Below are 11,294 nucleotides of genomic sequence, written 5' to 3' on the forward strand. Positions count from 1 at the left end.
CTAGGAAACGTCATGCCACTTAAGAACCACGAGAAGTGAACATGCTTATGCAAGGCAAACTGTACATAATTCATCCATGTTGCCTATCCCAAGGACGTTGATTGGCCCAATACTAAGGGCAAGCTCAACAAGGACGCTTGTCGTGTCTGCAATCGCCCAGAGGACATTGACCTGTGGATCGGGTGCAGCTTCACAAAGCGATCCAAATCTGCTTGCCAGTACTGGGTCCACCAGAAATGCATTGGCCTGGCTTACATGTCTGAAAAGGAGCTGGAGGCCGTTCCATTCTACTGCACTCATCACATCAAAGACATTTGAACATTATTTTGAAACGTTTAACATTTGATGACAGAGATTCAAGTATCTTTTGGGACAAAGACAAAGACTTGGAGCATCGGCTGTCAGGCTTTTATTGATTTCCCTACCAAGAGTGTTAAATCAAGACGCACAGCATATGATCCACCTGAAGAGGATATTGGTGCACAAGAAGAGGAGGCCTTTAAAAAAAGATTTATTGCCCTTCGCGACCGACCCAACAATCTTGAAAACAATGGTCGCCTTTTTAATTAATCTACATTTATATTGTTTTTTTAGAAAAAAAGAGTTTTAAAGCGTTCAAAAATGAGAAATATCAGCCCAAAGAGGGAAAGAAAAAAAATTCTGACCATCCAACCCATGTTTTGGCACCTTAAGGGCAATACAACAAGCCCAATACTAAAACTAAAACATGTGATTGTAATAAATAATAACACAGGTAATACTTCCGCAATAAGGAGCACTCACTTACAAATTAACTTGGGTCTCAGAAGGACCGAGCCTCACCCTGTTTGTTCAACGTTGACCAAAGTTTGAGATAATGATGCACGGCAAAATAAGTAACTGCGATCATTGCACACCAAGATGCTTTACAAAAAGAACCAAATTTAAAAGGTATGGTTTTGGTTCAAATATTTGTAGGTAAACCAAAGCAAGAGAAATCTGTGGCAAAACTTGGTGAGGTTATACTATTTAACAAAACAAATGATTGCCATCATTGCAGACAGATGTGCTTACAAAAAAAATATTTAATATGGTTTTGGTAATTATTTTTATAAGTAGACCAAAAGAAATCTGTGGGACAGTCATCAACATGGTGAGGTAATACTAAACACAAAAACATGTGATTGCCATCATTGCAGACTGACGCTCCTGCAACAAGCGGCACTTACAAACTAACCTGGGTCTCTCTCAGAAGGACCGAGCCTAACCCTGTTTGCTGAACATGGATGCTGCTTCCCATCCAGTCCCAAGATCGTCCTGCACCTCTTGAAGCTCGTCTGGCATCGGAAACAAAATGCCTCAAAGAATCTTGTCTTTGATCTCGCTACCTTACCACACATCAAGGGAACGAACATCTCTGCTCTCAAGGCTTTTGTTGGCATCATGAAAACAGAGCTGCTTCGGTGGATCTTTTGCTAGATATAATCCTTTGAAGAGGATCCTCATCACTTCTCATCTTGTCTCAGGGAAGCTCCTCCAAGTCTTGTTGTAGTACTCCGTTTGCTTTTCCTAAAAATAAGAAAACATAATATTTAACCAAAACAGGTCATTATTCCATCAAAACTTTAGTTCATAAATGATAAAAGTGAGATTTTCGATTTTGATATGTGGTGTTGGAGGGAAAAATGCTGAGAATATCATGGATTGAACATAGAATTGCTACCCTGTAGTATATTGGCTACATCAGTAGACGGAATGATGACGGTATTAAAAAGATAATTTTGTGAGGATGCACTGAAGGCCATAGGAGACAAGGTAGACATAAGCTCAGATGGAGCGACCGACTAAAACAGTCCTTTAGAAAAATCCTTGATTTAGCTCATGCTGCAATGATAATTATAAACCTTTAGGTCAGTCAGGAACCCCATGACTTTTACAAGCCGATTGCCTGTCTGATTATCAAGATATTTATGATTGAAAATCAAAATCAAATTTTGCGTTTGCCAAACGGTTTTCATTACACTACAGTCTATTGGGGAAAACGAGTATGGTAAAACCAGTCACTCAAAGGTTTTTATGATCTTGAGGCACTTCTTGATCATTTTGAAGCTCAATTTTGTTAGGGCTTCAATATTTACACCATATCCTGAAATTGCTCTCTACAAAGCAGGTGGGTTACTGGCTGGTAACCAAATGTTCCCAACTGACTGTTTCTGAAATTCTGATTGGTAGCCTAATCTGGGAAAAAGGTGTCTTCCATAATAGCCACAGATTTTCATCTGAGGAAATTTACTTCCTCATGTGTGTGACCAAAGATTTACAGCACTACAAAAATGAGTTCCCCCCCCCCCCCCCCCATAAAAAAAGGAATATTTTGTCAACATTTTGTAGAACATTACCTTTCAGCAGGTGGTGGGGTATTAGACGGTTCATCATACAATGCAGACCTAGAGGGCAGCACACCAATCCCTGCGTTGATAGCGTCATCCTTGGAGAGTGCCACTAGGAAACCGTAGAAAGATGTTCGGCTGCTGGAGGCAAGGACTCCTCGTAGGTCAGATAACCCTGGAAAGCTGGAATTGAAGATGAAGTTCCAAAGTTTATATTTTTGATACAATTTATGACCCTTGACATGCTGGTATTAAGCATGGATCCATCTATTATAAGTTGTTTTTTTTGCGATGGAAATGTTTGCAAAGCTCAAAAATGTTTCAGATTCACAAAGATTTTACTCCGAAAATAAGTGGCTCAGAACTGGCATTTCATTAGACAAGTGCTATTCGTGAAAATTATTGGTTTTACATTGCATTACGAGCATTGGGCAAGTGGGCCTAAAAAATACCATTTTCAACAGCCAGTCCCATTTGATCTATTTTGATAACTAACTGATACACGCTGATCCCAAATCACACTGACAAAGTTAAGGTGCAAAGGTTTTGGATATGCAATCAATCCGAAGGAGAAAATAAAATAAAAGCAAATTGGTGGTGAAGGCTGTTAGCACAACTAGTGGAATGGAATTATCAGCACCAAATTTCTTGCACCGATGTATCATTCTTTTCATTCAACGGTTAATATCTGCCAACATATGAAAATAAGAATTAGGAATTTCTAACACGGTATGCCTTCGAAAATAAGAAATCTGTACCCTTAACAGGCGTTCGCACATGCAGCGGTAGTGTAACTGGCAATACGTGGTAAATCTGTACAAAAAAGCGCTGCTCGATCATGAAGCCATTCAACGCACACAGTACATGAACTTTCAAATCGCAGCACATGATAAAACAAGCTTAATTGGGCTTGAGCACCAAAAAATCAAGATTTTAAAAATCTGAATATTCCTAATTTTTAGGTCCTAAAAATCCAGAAAATCTGAATAATCTGGATTATTTAGAAGGGTTGGCAGGTATGACGGTTACTCAAGGACGCAGAGGAAGTTATTCTTCGAATAAAAGATGATGGGGGGGGGGCGGGGCGGAGGATGAAATGAACGCACCTGTACTTAGCCCTCTGGCATTCCTTTGAGATCGCATCCAGGAAGTACCTGGTGTCTACTCCGTCTGGCGGTGGATTCTCAGCGGAGGACTGTGAAGGTTTCTTCTGTTGCCGTGGTGATACCTCGCTGGGAATGTAGACAGTCTCTCGTGGACTCTGGGCAGACGAGATCTGACGTTCGTAGATGTCCAGACACCTTTGAAGGAATTCTACTTGACAAAGAAAATATAAAGACTGTTTGTTCTAATCTAATCCAATCCAAAAGATATTTGATATAGCGCCTTTTCCTTGCAGTTACAAAGCACTGCACACACGCTCCACAATGTTTGGGCCACTTAAAACAAAAGTTCTAAGCCACTGATATCTGACCTTCGTAGATGCTGAGAAATCTTTGAAGAAATAGACTGGTTAATTGTATTAAAATGTAATGCAAAGTTTTAAAACAAAGTTTGTTCTTAAAAACATGAAAGCTTGCTGTAACCTGCCTCACATAGTAGCCTGTCTGCTTTAGTAACATGTAATATATGCAGAGTGGTTTCCAAGTATTACTTTCATTAAAGGTATTACAAAGTTTTGGTAAATTTGGAAAAATGGGTGTATAATGATTCTTTACAATTTTGATATATTTGGATGCCCCTGTGGATGTATTAAAAGCACTAGAAATTTTAGCCCCTAAAACACTTCTGCTTTTGAGAAAAATTGAATATAAAGATTTACCGGTGCTCCCGGTAAATTTTGATGAATTTCAAATAGCTCCTACGGCCGTACAATGGTAGCTGCGACCATGAAAATCTCAGAATATGTAGTTGTGCTATATAATTTCCGAACGGGAATAGCTAATCAGTCGATTTTAGTCAAGAAACATTGTTTTATAGCTTAAATAATATCTTGACCTTGAGAGGGAGCTATACAACATAAAGTGTTTATTATTTACAATTTCATAAATTTAGAGTCGATTTCGACCTCGAAAACGATCACTTAATATTGTAGGATCGCATATGCTTCCAATATGTTCATTTGAACCAAATTCATCATCCCATACCAAAACGTATTACCTTTAACCAATAAACTATCTATCTATCATTAATAACAGGTTAATGGAATTACATGTCACTAGGTCCCCAGGAAAGAAACATCCACAATTTTGACCATGTTGGTAAACCGGTCTATTCTATAACGCAGCAGCATCCATACATGTACACAGTGTTTAAAATGGTTAAAGTGGTCAAGGTACCAACACAAATAACAGATGTGTTTCAGGGCAGCCTTGGAACCATCTGTATTTGAGGAGATGTTAATTTTGGCCACGATCTATATTGCTACAAAACTACGCTAAAATAATCAGCAAATATCAATAAGAAAAAAAAGGGAAAAAGAAAATGAGGAAAAGGAAGAATTGTCCTCACAATCATAGTAGAACTGTACTTGGAATGCAAAGAGTAAGTCAGCAAACGATGTCACTAAAGACCACCTGCCTATAAAGACCACTTTTCTTGTATCACTTGGGGTGGTCTTTATAGACAGGTTTCGTTGTATAAGGGAAAAGAGAAAGAAAAGCATTATCCTCACCATCATAGTAGAACTGGACTTGGAATGCAAATAGGAAGTCTGCAAACGATGTCAAGGAGTCCATGGCATCCTCTAAGAAGATGATCCTAGCTGTACGATGAACAGGGTCAACAGGAAAGTCTGGACAGAGTAGACTAAGCAAGGAGTGGTATTCACTCACTGTCAGTAAATCTATTTGGACAAAGAACGAAGAGAAAACAAATTAAATAATTTTATTAGTGAAAGAAACTACACTTACAGTCAAACCTGTTTTGAAGACCACTACGAAGACCACATTCTTGTTTCCCTTGAAAATGATTTCTCATTGAAACACGTACATGTACTAGAGGAACCTGTACTTAAAGACCACATTTTTGTATCCCTTAGTTTCTCATTGAAACATACATGCATGGACCTGAAGGAACCTGTACTTTAAGATCACCTGCCAATATAAATACGTTTTTCTTGTCTCCATTGGGTGGTCTTTATAGACGGGTTTCACTGCATTGGCATATAGAGTCGAGCAGGTTTGCCTTTAAAGGTCACTCAAGGAAAAGCGAGAAAATAGCCACTGTAGACACTATAGTCCATTTCTAAACACAGATGGTCACTGAGACCGGTCTGACTCTGCAAAATCAAAATCAATCAATCTATGAGATTTTGCTAAAGGTCAGCAATAATTTTTTGGGGGAAGGCATTGATTTTTTTTACGTTACACAATTTCTAATGATTGCCATACACATGTAGATCATTGACAAATTCATGATGAAACTGGCACATTAAGTTGAGGAGCCACCTTTAATTGTAAAATGCTTGACTTGATACATTATTTATGCTCACATACATGTACTTTGTAAAAAGAAAAAAAAATGAATAAAATAATAATTAAAATGTAAACAATTTAAAAAATTTGTAAAAAGAAATAAAATTAAATTGGCATAGTCTTCCAAACCACCCGTTTTTCTGCATGCAAACACTTTTGTGCAGTCTTTGGCCCAATTTCAATAAGGAGGTTTATTAAACTTAACCTATGGTTTAAGCCCTCATTTACATAACCCATGGTTTAAAGATCAGCACAAAATGACCATACCTTGCTTTGAGCGCGTCTGATATTGAACCTCTGATTGTGTCACGCTTATTTTGCTCTAAATTTAGACCATGGGTTAAATTTAAACCTCCTTTGTGAATTTGGTCCTATGTAGTTGGAAATAAGAGGCCGACACATGTGACGCAATGAAGCTTTCCTGTGCGGAGTGAATGGTGGTTCACTTTTTCAATACAATAGCATAAAATGAATTCTATACATGCTGGAAAAAGCTCATTTCAAATAAGCTTGTCCATGTATAAATGGCTGAAATGAATTTCAAAGCAGCGTTAAGTATACTTTTTTTGTATTAAAAACTTAGACAACCTCTATAAACACCACTGTACAAAACTCAACTGATTTCACTCAAAATCGGTACTTTAGTGTCAATTAATGACACCTAAATAGCAGTAAAATATAATTTTGTCAACTTACCGATGTTAAAAAAAGTACTTTGAAAATTCAAATCGCTAGTCTGTCAAACTTGATGATCAGCCACTTCATATTCATTTTGTGCATTAGTGTGCAATTAATGCCTCTCAGCAGGTACATGTAGAACAGCGCTAGAGGTAAATGCGCAACTCTGGAGTGTATAATACCATGAAATAAATTCTATACGTGCTGGAAAAAAGCCGTTTTCAAATAAGCTTGTGCATGTATAAGTGGTTGAAAATGAAAATCCACAGAAATTCCATGTCCCCTTTGTCCGAACTCTGCTATTCCAAACCACATTCTACCCAGATACTATCCGCCTGTGGAACTCCTTACCATCTGCTGTCGTTTATTGCACCTCTTTAGAACTTTTCAGGCAGAAGGTGCAACACGTTAAGCTTTGTTGAGCTTTAGACTGTATTTAGCTGCATATAGAATTCTTTTTACTTGCAGTTGCACTGTACACTGTACACAAGCACAAGGTACGACGACGACGACGACGACGATGATGATAGCCTAACAGTCCACTCCAAATTTTATTAAATTTTATTAAACCGAAACAGAAATTCTTTTTGCCCAATTGATCGTGAGCCCGGCAACCACTGAGCAGCGCCAGATCGACGTTGCTCTATCCCTTATTGTTGAACGCCAAACAAGGTAGCAACAACTCCCACCTTTTAATACGCCAACGGCAGTCTGTACTATACTACTGGAAGAAGAAGAAAAAATGAATTTCAGAGCAACATTGTCTCACCTCCTTGCTTGCCGATGTACTTGAAGCATCTCCAGAATAACTTAATGAAGGAAGATCTGCTGTGTGGTGTGCAGCGAACAAATTCATACTCCCTATACAGGACGTGGGTGCCTTTCATTACACTGACGAAACTGCAGGAAGAAACAGAACAATATAGTCTGTAGTTAGCACACGTACATGTACAAAAGACTCCAAATATGCAGAGATCTTTTACAAATGGTGAGGCCCCGCAATAGGCCGTTTTCGTAATGTAACCAAATTTAATGCATGAGTGTTTGTGAAGTGCCTCAATACAAATTATTTCATTCACCTGATAGGAATAATAGTATTTCAATAGACAGAATCCGAAGTGCATACATTAGTTGTTGCCAGGTTGGACAACTATTATGGTTTGACCTACCTAGCAACACTTAATATAGTTTGTATTCTGACTCTTGAAATACTATTATGGTGAATGAAATAATTGTATTGAGGCACTTCAGAAAGACTTATGCATTAAATTTGGTTACATTACGAAAATGGCCTATTTAGACTTATCACTGCCAATCCATGAAGTGTTTCATGAATACCTTTTATTTGCCCTCTTGACAATGATATTACCACCTGCATATCAGGGAATGTACTGCCAATGCATGAATAACATTAACATTCATCATTCATGAGCACATATCCAGCATTCCTCTCTTTGGGTGTCTTCTTCTTCTTATCAAGGCTCTGGCACGGCAGTTCACGGCTTCCAGGTCATCTTGGGTGCATGGCCCTGGCAGGAAGTGGGCAGACTAGCAGATGTTCCATTGTCTGTTCCTGGATGCATTCACATGCTCTTTGTTTGTCTCTTCCTAGGTGTTACAAGTTTGTGCAGACCTTTATTTTCCATCGTGCCGATTGTATAGGCACTGTTTTATTCAAAGAGGCCTCTTTACTAATGATTGTTTCTCTCTTGAACCATTGGTAACAACTATTTGATTCATATGCAATGCATAACAGATCTCTGTACATGTAGATGGAATTCACTTTGCAGTATTGCTTGAAATAAAGTAGACACATAATACATGTACATGCAGTCACGCGTGACACAGTGTGAGAGTGTCTACTTTATTCTAAGCAATACTCTACGTCCATTGCTGTGTTGGGCATGCGCCCCTCCAGAAGCTTTTTAGTTGTCCAGATAAACTATTGTTCAAAAGGTATGCATACAATTAGTAGACAGGTCTATTCAAATAAAAAGTGCTTCAAAAATCTATTCAAATTAAAGGAAACCGAACCCCAAGTAATAACTTTACTTATTATGAGAGATTTATTATGTTATTACCCATACATCTACAAGATTCCCCACCAAAGTGTATGAGAGAGGTATAAAGCAAAAATAAAGTACAGTTTCTCAGCACGACATGGGCATCGCCATTTTCTTGATAATGTGACGTACTATGCGAAGTCGTTTATCAAGTAAATGTATTCAAATTTATGGATGCTTCTTTCCCAGACGTGTGGTGATGAAGCATTTCATTCACCTGCTATTTTCCTTTGTACTATAATTGCCAGAACGCAAATTGCATAAATTAGTTAGTGCTCTTCTGGGTTGAAGGTTTCTCATAAATGAAATATATTTGTCAACTGCTATAGTGTAGAATTTATAAATGAATTTGTTACAATTGGGCCCCTGTTATTTATTTTTCACCTAATATAATTTCTATCATCTCAGTTGTTATTTTTTTTCATTGAAAAGTAAAGGTTTCGTTATTGATTTAAAAATTCTTTCCAACTAAAGCTTGGTGCATGATACATGTACAACTTCAACAGATACGTCACATGTTTAAGAAAATGGCTGCGCCCATGTCATGCTGACAGGCATCACATCATGCCAGGAATATCTTCATTTATATATATCTTGTACATTTTCGTAAGGAATATTGTACATCAAAGGGCAGGAATACATCTCATTTTTCAGAATACCTACACTTATTCTTTGGGTTTAGGTTTCCTTTAATGGATGTTTCTTCCACAACAGGCTATTTCGTCTTTATTCAACTTTTCTTCATCCTTCATTATACATGTCAAGTATCTACATGTAGGCCTACTGTATTAATTAACATACTATTTCCTTCACCTGCTGCAAGTATTGTGTTTCAACAGTTACAATGTGAATTGCTTACATCAAGTGTTGCTTGGTAGCACAAACATTATGGCGTTATTGTCCTACATATAGTACATGTAAGAGGAGCAACAAGAAATGTATGCAATTTGCATTCTGGCTATATTGAAACACAATTATTCATAACAGGTGAATGACAACAATTGTAAAGAGACACTTAACAAAGATTTCTGCATTAAATTTGATGAATTAAGAAAAATTATATAATAATAATAATAATAATAATGAACATATTTTGTATAGCGCCTTTTCTACAAGTAGATACAAAGCGCTTAATTAACATATACAATGAACAATTAACAAAATAGAAAGATGCTTAACAACAGACATGTATGTAACAATATAAGAAGTGTTGTACGTACAAGCCCAAAAGAGTTTCTGTTTCAGTGACAGCATTCATTTCATCATTTCCAAAAATCTTGCAAAGAATGCAAGCTGTACCCTTCACATAAAAGCACATGCACTTGGTTTAACATCAGTCTGCCCATGCAAGAAGAAATATTTCTCTATTAACATTCTACATTGTACATTGGCAAAACCTTGAAATATTAACCGTTTTTGAATTATTTATATCTTTATACAAACTGTTTGTTCTGTGGGGGGGGGGGTGTATACAGAAAATTTGTCGTTTCTCAGAATGTCTTTGCCATTCACACAGTAAGATTGCATCACATTCAAAGAATATCTTCCTCCCTTTTGGAAATTTGAAACAATGGTATACAAATGAACAAGCCATTTTCGTAATGTAACCAAATGTATGCACATGCCTTTCTGCTCTCATTAGTCAGATATAAATTTAACATACATACATGTACATGAAGTTGTTGCTACACAATACACATGTACATTTAGGTAGGACGAACATTATGAATTTTAAGTCTGCATACATCCCTTGTTTCTAGGTAGGAAAAAAAACATTACAACTCGCCCTACCTTACAACACGCAATTTACATTCTGACTATTGAAATACAAGACACATTTATTCAAAATTGCGTTCGATGATTAATTAACTCTGTTCACTTTGACATGTATTCCATATGTATTGTAATTTGTATGTCAATTTGCATTTTTAGTTTTGTATAAGATGTAATTGTATTTCAGTCTATTTTGTGTGTATAGCGCTTAGAGATTTCGGTGGTAAGCGCTTTAAAAGTAACGTTTTAAATTTTTAAAATTATTATCATACAATTATTCATGACACATGAATGAAAAAGTTTGTATCGAGGCACTTGATTAAAAATGTTGTTACATAAAAAATATGGCATATTCGATTACAATATGAACTTACTATTCCTGTAGGAAGATGGCCGGATCTGCCTTGGGTTGATCTTCCTTGAACTCAAGCAGCTGGGTCACTGCATCCTCCAAGTAGGTCAACACATGGTGGCGCTCTACACATTGAAGAAAAATAATTTCAATTCAATTAAAGTCCCACTGCAATACTTATACATGTAGCTACTTGCACCCTCCATAGCAAACAATGCATAAGCGGTGAGCGTTGGTCCCCCATGGTCCCTTTTTCCTTATCTTAATTGAGAGCTGATTTGATGAGATAACCATCTGTCAGTGACCATGCAGGGAGGTCCAATACCTCCTGGCCAAACTAGTGCAGAGAGGCTTTAAATAGTTTCTGTTGTCAAATATATTTCATAACAATGCATTGAGGCAAACACAGAGACAACATTTCTATGGCAATTGGCGTATACCTTTTCCAGGCACCAGATTCTGTAAAATTAGCAATGTTTTGAAAGCTCTTCTTTTTTAGTATTTTCTAGTATTAGTTACGATGCTTGTAGATGTGCTTGTAGATGTACTTGCCGTCTTGTAAAGGTTTGGCAAAGACTGTCAT

At 37.2% G+C, this 11,294-nt stretch overlaps 1 protein-coding gene across 1 annotated transcript; it reads right to left on the reverse strand.

Moving 5' to 3' along the window:
• Window positions 1–862: 862 nt before the first annotated feature.
• Window positions 863–11,294, reverse strand: LOC580905 (UPF0705 protein C11orf49 homolog). Its single transcript, XM_030988913.1, has 7 exons — window positions 11,231–11,294; window positions 10,734–10,860; window positions 7,293–7,423; window positions 5,044–5,214; window positions 3,476–3,683; window positions 2,379–2,552; window positions 863–1,548 (listed from the first exon to the last, which is right to left on the reverse strand). The coding sequence occupies exons 1-7, from the start codon at window positions 11,292–11,294 to the stop codon at window positions 1,485–1,487; spliced, it is 939 nt and encodes a 312-aa protein (XP_030844773.1). The 3' UTR covers window positions 863–1,484.

The sequence above is a fragment of the Strongylocentrotus purpuratus genome, unplaced genomic scaffold (assembly GCF_000002235.5).
Source record: "Strongylocentrotus purpuratus isolate Spur 01 unplaced genomic scaffold, Spur_5.0 spur5_scaffold_18, whole genome shotgun sequence".
Lineage (NCBI taxonomy): Eukaryota > Metazoa > Echinodermata > Echinoidea > Camarodonta > Strongylocentrotidae > Strongylocentrotus > Strongylocentrotus purpuratus.

Coding starts and splice junctions, on each gene's coding strand:
- LOC580905 (XM_030988913.1), bottom strand. CDS start 11,294: ATGACAGTCTTTGCCAAACCTTTACAAGACGGCAAGTACATCTACAAG. Junction 7,424..10,733: donor GCCATCTTCCTACAGGAATA/GTAAGTTCATAT, acceptor TTCTTCCTGCAG/TTTCGTCAGTGTAATGAAAG. Junction 5,215..7,292: donor GTACATCGGCAAGCAAGGAG/GTGAGACAATGT, acceptor TTGTCCAAATAG/ATTTACTGACAGTGAGTGAA.